This window comes from Gracilinanus agilis, chromosome 1 (genome assembly GCF_016433145.1).
Source record: "Gracilinanus agilis isolate LMUSP501 chromosome 1, AgileGrace, whole genome shotgun sequence".
Lineage (NCBI taxonomy): Eukaryota > Metazoa > Chordata > Mammalia > Didelphimorphia > Didelphidae > Gracilinanus > Gracilinanus agilis.
Window position 1 is genome coordinate 738,505,536 of NC_058130.1, and position 12,002 is coordinate 738,517,537.

At 41.0% G+C, this 12,002-nt stretch overlaps 1 protein-coding gene across 1 annotated transcript; it reads right to left on the bottom strand.

Annotated features, from left to right (window-relative positions):
* Positions 1 to 2,010: 2,010 nt before the first annotated feature.
* Positions 2,011 to 6,716, bottom strand: TRAPPC5 (trafficking protein particle complex subunit 5). The gene is made up of 2 exons (XM_044658701.1): positions 6,692 to 6,716; positions 2,011 to 3,259 (listed from the first exon to the last, which is right to left on the bottom strand). Exon 2 carries the CDS (start codon positions 3,208 to 3,210, stop codon positions 2,644 to 2,646), a length of 567 nt encoding a protein of 188 aa, XP_044514636.1. The 5' UTR covers positions 3,211 to 3,259; positions 6,692 to 6,716; the 3' UTR covers positions 2,011 to 2,643.
* Between the last annotated feature and the right edge of the window lie 5,286 nt (positions 6,717 to 12,002).

Below are 12,002 nucleotides of genomic sequence, written 5' to 3' on the forward strand. Positions count from 1 at the left end.
ACAGCTGAATGATCCATCACAATCTCAAACTCAGTAAGTCCTAAAAAGAACTCATCTTTCCCCTTAAGCCCATCTATCCCTTCTTCTAATTGCCCTCCTTTTGTCCAGGGCCCAAATTTCCAGGCATAATGGTTCACAAATGGCAGAGTCATTCTCCATTCTTCATGTTTCCTCACCTGACACATTCAATTGATTGCCAAGTCTTGCAGATTCTACTTAGTATTACCCTTTACATGTGACTTCTCTCCACTCCACTGCTACCATTCTAACTCAGGCCCTCTTCATCTCTCTCAACTACTGCAATATATGCATAAAGAAAAAGTATATATTTTCAATTTAATTATCTGTATAAATGTTGTTTCCTCCATTGCACCCCATCTCCTGACTGTAAGCTCCTTGAGGGCAAGGGTTATTCCTTGTTTGCCTTGTTGCCAAGCTTACCGCAGTGCCTGACACAAAGATTTTTAATAAATGTTTACTGAACTGAATTGAATTGAATTATCTTGACAAGCCAGGAAATCTAGACTCCAAAGGATGATGGTGAAACATCTCTCCTTCCTCTGACAGAGATGGTGAACTCAGGTAAAGAATAATACATAATTTTTCAGATACGGCCAATGTGATGACTTGTTTTGACTAACTAAATGTCTTTGTTATCTAGAAGTCGTCTACTGTGGGTTAGGGAGGTTTCCTTGAGAAACCAGAGTTCCTTCCAGTTCTTATAGTGTAACTTAAGTCTTTAATCCAAGCCTGTCCTCTTCACTAAACATACAAGTAGTTTGGGAAATTAAACATAAACAGGATGATAATAAGTCATGGGATTTAAAGTTGGACGGGACCTCAGAGATCACTGAGTTCAATCCCTTCATTTTATTGAAAAAAATGAGGTACAGAGAGGGGAAGAGATTTGTCCAAAGTCACAAAGACAGAAATGAACAGAGGAAGTATTCAAACCTAGGTCCTCCAATTCATGAGTTCACCAGCTTTCCTCCTGGCAGTGACTATAATACAGACAGCAGAACACTGCCTCTTGCTACTTTTCTGACTCAACTTATGATCTTTCAAGGTTCAGCCTAAGCAGCTCTCCAAAAATGGTGTATAGCTTGGCATCACAAACTGGGCATCCAAAAAAGGCAATAAGGATGAAGATGGCAGGGCCAGCTCTCATCCTCTTGGCCAAGTTCACATCCCTAACCATCCATTCCTTAAGGCAAACTCAACCACAGTACCCAGAGCCATGGAGATGACAGGCACAAGAAATTGCTGAGCCCCTCTTCTCACCCATAAGACCCAAGACCACCAGGAATCTAGACTAAAATCCTATCCCTGACCTCTCAGCTCTCAGGAAACAAAAGATCTTAACATAAGCATCCAAGAACATGAGGACAAGAAAAAAAGAGGAGGCAGGTGCCATGGGAAGCATGGGAAGCTCTGCTTTGTGTGAGGTAATCAAAGAAAGAAAAGGACAACAGCAAATCTCCAGGAACACTTAGCTTTAATGAGAGGCATACTGTTATAGCAGCAATTTACTATCCTCAGAGCCCCAAAAGAAAACATCTTTTCTTTTGGGTGAAATATCACCCAAAATTGAAATGGAAAAAGGGAAGGAACTGAAAAGAGGATAAATTTAATTTAAAATTTGACCATATTCCTTCTCTAGAACAGGAATGGAAACCAAAACCTTCTGCCTCTGACTATATAATATCCACTAAAAGAATGGACCAGGTTTGGGACTGATAAAGGGTATGAGGGGGAAGCTAGGTACTACTCCTAATCAAGCAGGAGTATGAACCACTGGAACAGGCGAAGTTTCTGATCCCTAGCCAGTATGTCATGGGATAGAACATGGGACCCCACCCACAGGAAGCAGACCAGGGCATCCTCAAAATCAACCGTCGGCAACCTTTTTGGCCGTGAGAGCCATAAACACCTTCAGAAGGAGGAGGATGGAGACAGAAGGTGCTGGAATATGGGGCGGGGGCTGAAGAGCCCCCTGGGGCACATCCTGGGGCTCTGCCTGGACTGGCCGGTTGGGAGGTGGAGCCAGATATGGCTCGAGAGCCATAGGTTGCCAACCCCTGCTCAAAACAGATATCCCCCAACACTGCTTCTGAAGAGCAGATGAGGGTCCAGGCAAGATGACTGTAGAATTTCTTCAAGGGAAACTGCCTTTCTTCCCTGGTTAGTCTCACTGTCTCCTCAACTAACAGTGTAAAGAAGCCCCTACCCTGAGTACCCCAAGAAAACAGGCAGAGAAAAAAACCAAAGGTTAAGGGAAGCCAGAGTAACAGGAATGGACCCACCCCTCTTCCCACCTCCATTCATGCCCATACCATCCAGGAGATGACAGAGAAAAAAAAAATAAAAACAGGCCAAACCCAGACTATAGAGGTTAGCCTGGTCAAGCCTAGAGGAACCTGAGCCCCTTATTCCCTGAGCACACCAGGGAATATACTCCCTGGCACCAGAATCTATAGAGAGAGTCAAGAGCCAGGAGAAGTGATGAGGGTTCACATCATGGTAGAAAGCCTAGGGTAGGGGGGTTGTTCATCTGGCAATGGGAACAATCCAGGGGTACAAAGGACCATGGCTCCAACGTATGAAGAAGGGCCTGGCCCTCTCCTCCTTTAGCCTGTCCTCAGCTCAGCGGCCATCTAAGGCCCGGTCCCGGGCAATGACAGCTTCGTCGAACTTGATCATGAGAGTGGTACCCTTGTGCCAATGGGCAGTGACCTTGGCAGGGAAGCCACTGTGAGTGAGGACAGCTTCAACTACACCGGCTGTGAAGCTGGCACAGTTGAGTGTGCTGTTTTCCTTGGGCACAGAGATGTAGGTGTTGATGAGTGGTTCACGCTCGATGATGTAGTAGGTCTTGTCATCATCATTGGCTTGTTCCAGCTTGTCTGCCTCCTTGCCAAAGAGCGCTCGCCATACTGCACCCTTGACAAAGAGCAGTGCACCCAGTACCCGTGTCTCCCGTCGGCCGCCCTTCTCCCGAGTGGCCAGGCCATCCAGCACTCGAGCGCCTACCTGCTGGCCCAATTCTGCCAGCCGTGCCTGAAGCTCTGCCACGGAGTAAACACGATTCTGGCAATACTGAACCAGTTCAGAAAACAGCAGGGAGAATGCACTCAGGCTCACTTCCGTCTTGGGCCTTGCTAGTGACCGCTCCAGGATGGCTGACTTCCCCCTAGTAAATCGTGCATCCATGACCTCAAGGTGGTGGGAACAACCTTGGGGGCAGAAGGTATAGAGGGGTCTGTAATGGAGGAGAAGCAACAGTGTAAGAAAGAGTCCTGAGTCATGATACTTGGGTTCTAGCTCCAAACTCTGTTAATTCGATTCGTGCCCTGAAACATGACCTTTCCACAGAATCATAAAACTGGAAGGGTACTCAAAAGTATCTAGTCCAACTCAATCCCAAACAAGGCTCCCCAGGACATTACATTTGGCAAATGATCATCTGGCCTCTACTGATGATCTACATGTAGGTAATATGTTACCTTCCAAATAGGAGGAGCCCAGTCCACTCTTGGGCAGCTCTCATTATTGGGAAGTTTTTCCTTACACTGAATCCAAATCTGCCTCTCTGGGACATTCACCCCCTTCTCCTCATTCTGTCCTCTGAGACCAAAAAGAACAAATCTAATCCCTTCCTCATATGACATAAATACACAAAGCACCAGTTCATCTGAGCAACTCCACTATCAAACTGCCTCCACCTAGAAACCAAGTCAGCCTTAGGATCACACAGCTAATACTAGAGGCCACATCTGAACAAAGGTTGGTCTTTCCAACTTTAATCTCTGCTCTCCACCCATCATATCATGCTGCCTCTTTGTATGCTCAAAACCAGGTATTCCATCAACCTCAAGTCTTCTCTTTTCTAGGCCAAACATACCCAGTTCCTTCCTCTAATGCCTGCATGGCATCATCTCTAGTTGCCTTACCACCATGGTCCCTTTTTCTAAACATGCCCTCACTTGTTACAAGCATCAATAAATTTTATCAGTGTGAGGTACTTAAAGCACTAAGAATATGACCAAAGAGGGTCACCTTTAGGGGGAAGCCATCTGAACTAGTTTTGGTCAACTTGCCAATGTATTTCATAAAAAGTAGCCCCAGAACATTGGGGACACAAGGTTCTTTAGATATGGCCTAACCAGGGCAGGCCTATATCACTTTTTGTCTTCATATCCCCCAATTTCTAGAATATACTAGGTGTTTAATAAATGCTTATTGCACAGAACTGAACTGAATTCTGGGCACTATGCCTCTCAGTGACCTCACTTCTGGCTATCAAATCAGGTTATTGCCTCACACTGAACTTTCAGTTCACTTAAAAGCCTCATACAAATCACTATCTAGCCACATACATCTTTCTGGGCCTCAGATCTGTTCTCTATAAAACAAAGATAATTATATGTACACTACCTGCAGGTGATACAGTGCAAAGACCACATGATGTGAAGTCAGGAAGACTTGATACCAAATCCTGCAGCAGACACTTACTAGCTACTTGACCCTGGGCAACTGAATTTCCTCATCTGTGAACTAGGGAAATTAAAAGCACCTACTTCCCAACATTGTTGTAAGGATCAAATGCAATACCATATGTAAAGACCTTTGTAAACCCTAAAGGATTCTACAAATGCTAGCTACTAAATTATTAACCATTTCCCATTTCCCATTTCCCAGGATTTTTTTCCTTTAAAACTCTTATCTTCTGTCTTAGAACTGCTACTAAATATTGGTTCCGAGGCAGAAGAGTAGTAAGGGTTAGGCAATCAGGGTTAAATGGCTTGCCCAGAGTCACATGGGTAGGAAGTGTCTGTGGTCATATTTGAACCCAAGGCCTTCTCACTCCAAGTCTGACACTATCCACTGTGTCACACAGCTGTCCCTTCCCAGGGTTATTGTAAAGAAAATGCTTTATAAATGGCAATTCATTTTTGAAATGTAAACTATGGTTATCATTATAACCACTATCATGGCATGGAGATGCCTGTGAGTTCTCTAAAGCTACTGGCAAGTCTTACCTAGCTGGACAGGCTTGCTAGGTGGAATTGAGGATGGATATACTATATATGTCTACAGTTAAAAGACCAATCTAGGGGCAGCTGGGTTGCTCAGTGGATTGAGAGTCAAGACTAGAGATGGGAGGTCCTGGGTTCAAATCTGGCCTCAGATATTTCCTAGCTATATGACCCTGGGCAAGTCACTTAACTCCTATTGCCTAGCCCTTACCACTCTTCTGCCTTGGAACCAATATGTAGTATTGATTCTAAGACAGAAGGTAAGGATAAGGGTTATAAAAATAAAATAACATAAATAAAAGCTCAACCTATAGTTAAATATAAAGAAGCACATAGCAAATGGGAATGATTTTTTCCCAACCTTACTGTGGCTCAAGACACTCCCTACGAAGATCTTATCTCTGTCACAAGTTAGACTAGTTCAAAATCAATCACAAGTCCTTGAAGACCAGATAAATAATAACAATAATAATAGCTAGCATTTATCTAGCACTTTAAGGTTTGCACAATGCTTTACAAATTATCTCATTTGATCCTTACAACAACCTTGCAAGGTAGGTGCTATTCCTGTCCCCATTTTACAGATGAGGAAATTGAGAGTCTAAGTGACTTGCTTAATCTTGAAAATGGGAAATGTCTAAGGCAAGATTTGAACTCTCATATTGCTGATTCTAAATTGGGAGGTCCATGGGGGTCCAGAGAAGAGAGTAGAGAAGGGAGGACCAGTAGCTGAACAGGAAATCTACCCAATTGAAAGTCATTGCAAAGTTGGCCCAGCAGATAAGAGCACAGCTTAGCTCTTACTGCTCTTCTGCCTTGGAAGATATTTAGTAATAATTCTAGGACAGAAGGTAAGAGTTTAAAAAAAAAAAAAGTATAGGAACAGCGAGGTAGAACAGTGGACAGACCACCAGGCCAATCATGCCAGGAGGGGGACCTGAATTCAAATATGACCTCAAACACTTTCTAGCTGTGTGACCCTAGGCAAGTCACTTAGCCCTGTTTGCCTAGCCCTTGTCCTCCTTTCTTAAAAGTTGTTACTAGGACAGACATTTTGGGTTAAAAGGAGAGTCTATGTCGATTCTCAGGCAAAGAGAGCTAGGAGAGACCTTGCAGATTCTCAAATCGAGGATTACTCAGCCCTGGCATAGATCTCTCATTGATTCCTAGCCTCAGTCCTTGGGACGACCCTTCCAACCTACTCCCACTCCACTGGGGTCCCAGATTCAAATTTTGACATAAATCCCTTGACCTCTCTGGGCCTCAGGTTTTTCATCTGTGAAATAAGAGGTGAGTGGGCTCCATGATCGCTGCGAGGTCCCTTCCACCTCTAAATATAAGGAATGCTGACCTTTGTGCGGCACCCTCCCCGCCCCCCATTCCTGGGTCTCAGAATGGCTCCAAGACTCAGGGTATGACCCCACCTACACTCTCCAGCCCCTCCCCCCAAAACTGGAAAGGTGCTTGGAGATCCCTCAGTGCTAGCCGGCGGCCCAGAGACAGGAAGAAGCTAACCTGAGCAACAAAGGCCAGCACAGCTCAGAGGACTCAACCTATCCGTCTCCCTTTGCCCGTGAAAACCCCACCTGGCGTCGCATGGGGAGGGGAGGTCAAGACAAGTGTAGACAAGAGGGCCGAGGACTGAGAAGACTCACCAAGAGCTTCGAAGCCGAAGCCGAAGCCGAAACCAGAGCTGCTTTACGGCCGCCGTAAAAGACTAGGAAGGGCGCAGGCGCAGACAGAACTGTCAGTCGCGCTGAGGCCCCACCCTACGGGAGGAGGGAGGTGAGAGTCCGCAGGAATAGTCCAAACGGGAGAGCGCAGGCGCAGGAGTGACGTCTCATGAGTCTCAGAGGGAGCCTCCCTGATCAGTGAGCGAAGAGCGCAAGCGCAAGTGAGAGGTATTTGTTTTTTTTTTTTTTTTTTTTTAAGAGTGTGGTGGTAAAACTCCTAGAGACCTCAGGGGCTCTTTAATCCAACCTCCTTATTTTACAAATAAAGAAACGGAGGCACGTAAACTTAAAAGGATTGTAGATGTAGACCTATCTAGACACACTCTCCCTTCTGGGCTTCAGTTTCCTACACTGCAAAATTTTGATAATAAATTACGTGACCTACTTACCATAATTGTTGGGAAGAAAGCACTTTACAGAGTGCATGTCTTTTCTGAAAATTGTGAACTCTGGCTATTATCCTATGCAAAGATCTCAGAGGTTACAGATGAGAAAACAGACTTAGGGAAATTTAATGCCAAGAAAGGTCGAACAAGAGACAGAATTCAACCCCGTTCTCCGACACCAGGAGTCGGTGTCATACTTTTTCTCCCACACCATGAAAACTCCCTCAGTGTATCTTCGGTGCCCGATAGTGTTACACTCAGTAGGAACTTAATGTCTATTAGGGCTTTGCTAATCTTAATGATAGATAGATAGATAGATAGATAGATAGATAGATAGATAGATAGATAGATAGATAGACAGAGACAGACAGACAGACAGACACTGTGAGGGGCTAGAGATGGGAGCTCTGTAATAGTCGAGTGAAAGTTTTTGACTCCCTTCAATACCAGAGAAGTTTGAAGTTTTTCTTTTTCTTGTGAGGTGTTTACGGCATCCTACATATTTGAGAGTTACTAAACTTTTTAAGCTATCTCTAAATTTCTAGCCTTTGTGTTGTCATCTGCTGGCTTTCTTTTTTGCAAAATTTAATTTTGTACTTATTTTAACTTTTAAAAAGAAATTGTCTATATTTGTGGAATTAAAGGATCAACTATGTTGATATCATGCAATACTATACATATATTTATGCATTTCTGAGTATCTAAACTTTTCCTGTGTTGTCAGCTGACCTTCATGTGTTCTCTGAGGACTGCAAAACTCCCCAGAAATTCCCATTTAATTTCTCATGCTGACCTGTGATATATCCAAACCTCTATATGTAAAGTTGTGATGTGGAAGAGATACATATATGTATTTGTGCATGTGTATACATATATATGTTTACATATCAACTTTGTTGTTCTTCACAGTTACTTCAGTGGTGACCAACTCTTCATGGCCCTATTTGGTGTTGTCTTAGCAAAGATACTGGAGTGGTTTGCCATTTTCTTCTCCAGTTCCTTTTACAGATGAGGAAACTGAGGCAAATAGGGTGAAGTGACTTGCCAAGGGTGACAGTAAGGAAGTGGCTGAGGCCAGATTTGAACTCAGAAAGATGAGTCTTCCTAACTCCAAACCCAGCCCCTCTTGTCTAGCCGGTACCATTCTGCCTTGGAACCAAAATATAATATTGATTCAGAGACAGAAGAAGGTAAAGACTAACTTTAAAAAAAAACAAACACACTTATCTTGGATAAGTCACTTAATCTCCCTCCACCTGCCTCAGTTTTCTCATCTACAAAATGGAGATAATAATAGAACCTAGCTTACAGGGTTGTTGGGAAGTTCAAATGATATTACAGATTTTTAAAAGATGACATAAAGCTAGATATAATTATCATTGGTAATAATAAATGGCATAGTCCCAAGGCTGCCTTTCTTGCAATCCTTGAAGCAATCAGAATGAAAAGTGGAAAGAAATCTTATGGATTTATCTACCTGACTGAGTAAGGAGGGGCACAAATCCCAGGTCAAAAATGGACCAAATGAGCATGATTATCTGCTTGCACTTTTAATCCAATCTCAAGAGGAAAAAAATAATTTCCTCTAACTTTTAAAGAGCAAATTTCTTGCATATTTTCCTCCTATACAATCCCCAGAAATATATTTTCTAAATTTCCATTATTTCAAAAATAACTCAAGTAAGTTTTAGGTTATCTTGAGACATTATTAAAAATTTGGTCTCATTATTTATTATTATCATTATTATCTCAATATTTGAAGTGATAACAAATCATGGGATATATAATTTACTAATGTTTTTTGAAAATTAATGTTAAAGTGAAACCTGATTTTATCATCTTGCAAAAGTTGATAAGATTCTGGGGACAGCTAAGTGGCTCAGTGTATTGGAAACTAGGCCCAGAGATGGGAGATCCTGGATTCAAATCTGGTCTCAGACACTTCCTAACTGTGTGACCCTGGGCAAGTCACTTAATCCCCATTGCAAAGTTGATAGAATTCTTAAGTTGTCTTCAATTAAAATGTGACTTTAAAGGTACAAAGTCTATGACAAATTTCATCTCCTCTTATTTTTTCTAATCCTCTTAAAGGAAAGATTTTTGTGTATCAGAAGCCTATCACATTGATCAGAGCAAGATATTGGTAATGAATTTAGGTGATTTCCATATTTTGTGGCTAAAATCTACTATGTGAGCCTATGTATTGACTAAAAACTTATTAATGTTTCTAGGATCTCTGATTTCCTTAGATGAGTATTCCCTCCATAGACAAAAACCCTACCCTTTTTTGATTCCCTTAATGTTAGAGCCTTCCTTCTATTGATTATCTCCAATTTATGCTATCCATTTCTTGTTTATAAATAGTTGTTTTCTTGTCTATCTCCTCTAATAGTGTCTGGACCCCATGAAAGCAAATATTTTTGCCCCTTTTTTTGCATCCCTAGTACTTAACACAGCACCTGCACACATAGTAGGTGCTTAATAAATGTTTATCAACTTCTTGATTCAACACAGTTTATAATCCATCTATAATATAGTAGATTTTCATCATGAGTTTCTGTGCCCCTCAAGTTTATCATTTGATAACTAATATTCTAGTGACATGCCACTCAAAATCTATACATTAGTTATCAAGTTATTATATATCATATATATCAATATATATCAAAATTTTTATATTAATTATACAAGCATCCGTACTTTGAGATTTTCTAACTTGGTAAAAAGCCAGCCATTAAGAACTGAAGGTCACACCTATGCCCACATTGCAAACCAAGACTTAAATGAATGATTAAGATATATGCAAATATATGTGTGTATACACACACACACACACATATATATGTAAAACATAAAACTTCATACAAGGGAAAAGAAATATTCACATACTTATCTGTGATTTCTTGTTCCCTTGAAACTATGACCTAGAGTGAGCTCTTTTAGGACAGACTTGGATAAATTTAATGGGATCTGAGGATTTTCGAACTGTCTCATCACAATAGCCCCTAAAGTAAGATATCCCAAAGCAAGAAATAAGCAAAAGCAATATTTCTGGCATCTCTGTAGCATGGTATGCAAATATTGCCTTCAGAAATTATGTTCAAAAAGCACAACTTAAAGGTCAAAATAAGAGTCACAAACTCCAGAGAGATTTTAGTATCAACAGTCTTGGATCCTTTAGTTTGATACAGCATTCATATTTGTTAAATATTTGCCATAGGTCAGCTAGGTGGCACAACAGATAGAGTGTTGGGCCTGGAGCCAGGAAGACTAATGTTCCTAGGTACAAATCTGACTTCAAATACTTACTAGCTTTGGACCCTATGCTTGTCACTTAACCTTGTCTCAGTTCCTCATCTATAAAAAATAAGCTAGACAGATTGACTAAAATGATAGCAAAGGAAAGTAATAAATGTTGGGGATGTGGCAAAATTGGGACATTAATGCATTAAGATATATACAAATATATGTGGTATACACACACACACACACACACACACACACACACACACACACACACACACACACACACATATATATATATCGATCCAATCATTCTGGATGACAATTTGGAACTGTGCCCAAAGAGCTTTAAAAGACTTTTTTTTGAACCAGCCCTACCACTTCTGGGTTTGTACCCCAAAGAGATAATAGGGAAAAAGATTTGTACAAAAACATTTATAGCCGCGCTCTTTGTGGTGGCAAAAAATTGGAAAATGAGGGGATGCCCTTCAATTAGAAAATGGCTGAACAAACTTTGTTATCTGTTGGTGATGGAATACTATTGTGCTCAAAGGAATAATGAACTGGAGGAATTCCATGTGGACTGGAACAACCTCTAGGAATTGATGCAGAGCCAAAGGAGTAGATCCAGGAGAACATTGTACATGGAGATGGATACACTGTGGTACAATCGAATGTAATGGACTTCTCTACTAGCAGCAAAGCAATGACCCAGGACAATTCTGAGGAACCTATGAGAAAGAACACTACCCACATCCAGAGAAAGAACTGTGGGAGTAGAAACACAGAAGAAAAACAACTGCTTGATCACAAGGTTGGATGGGGATATGAATGGGGATGTAGACTCTGAAGGATTACCCTAATGTAAATATTAATAATATGGAAATAGGTCTTGATCAATGACACAGGTAAAACCCAGTGGAACTACTCCTTGGCTACAGAAGGGGGCAGGAGGAGGGGAAGAAAAGAACATGATTCATGTAACCATGGAAAAATATTCTAAATTAATTAGTTAAATAAATTTTTCTATTAAAAAAATGAGCTAGAAAATAAAATGGCAAACCAGTCCAGTTCTTTACCAAGAAAACCCCAACTGGAGTCACAAAGAATTGGAAACAACTGAACTCTAAAAATTTGTTTCAAGGTTAAACCATATGTGATATTGAAGAACACACATAATTTAAATTTGAATAACAAATACTGATAGATCAATAATCATTGATGAAAAAGATCATTTCCTAGAACACAGCTCTCAGGTTTTTTTATCAAGGATCCCTTTATACTCTTATAAATTATTAAGGACTCTTCCAAAGGTCTTTTGCTTATGTGGGTTATAATCTATTGATTTTTATCACATTAGAAATTAAAACATCAGGTTTGAGGTTGTGACATGGCCTCAGACATTTCCTAGCTGTAGGACCCTAAGCATGTCACTTACCTGCAATTTACTAGTCCTTCTGCCTTAGAATCAATACTTAATTTTGACTGTAAGACAGAAAGTAATGGTAGGAAGAAAGAAAGAAAGAAAGAAAGAAAGAAAGAAAGAAAGAAAGAAAGAAAGAAAGAAAGAAAGAAAGAAAGAAAGAAAGAAAGAAAGAAAGAAA

Coding starts and splice junctions, on each gene's coding strand:
- TRAPPC5 (XM_044658701.1), bottom strand. CDS start 3,210: ATGGATGCACGATTTACTAGGGGGAAGTCAGCCATCCTGGAGCGGTCA.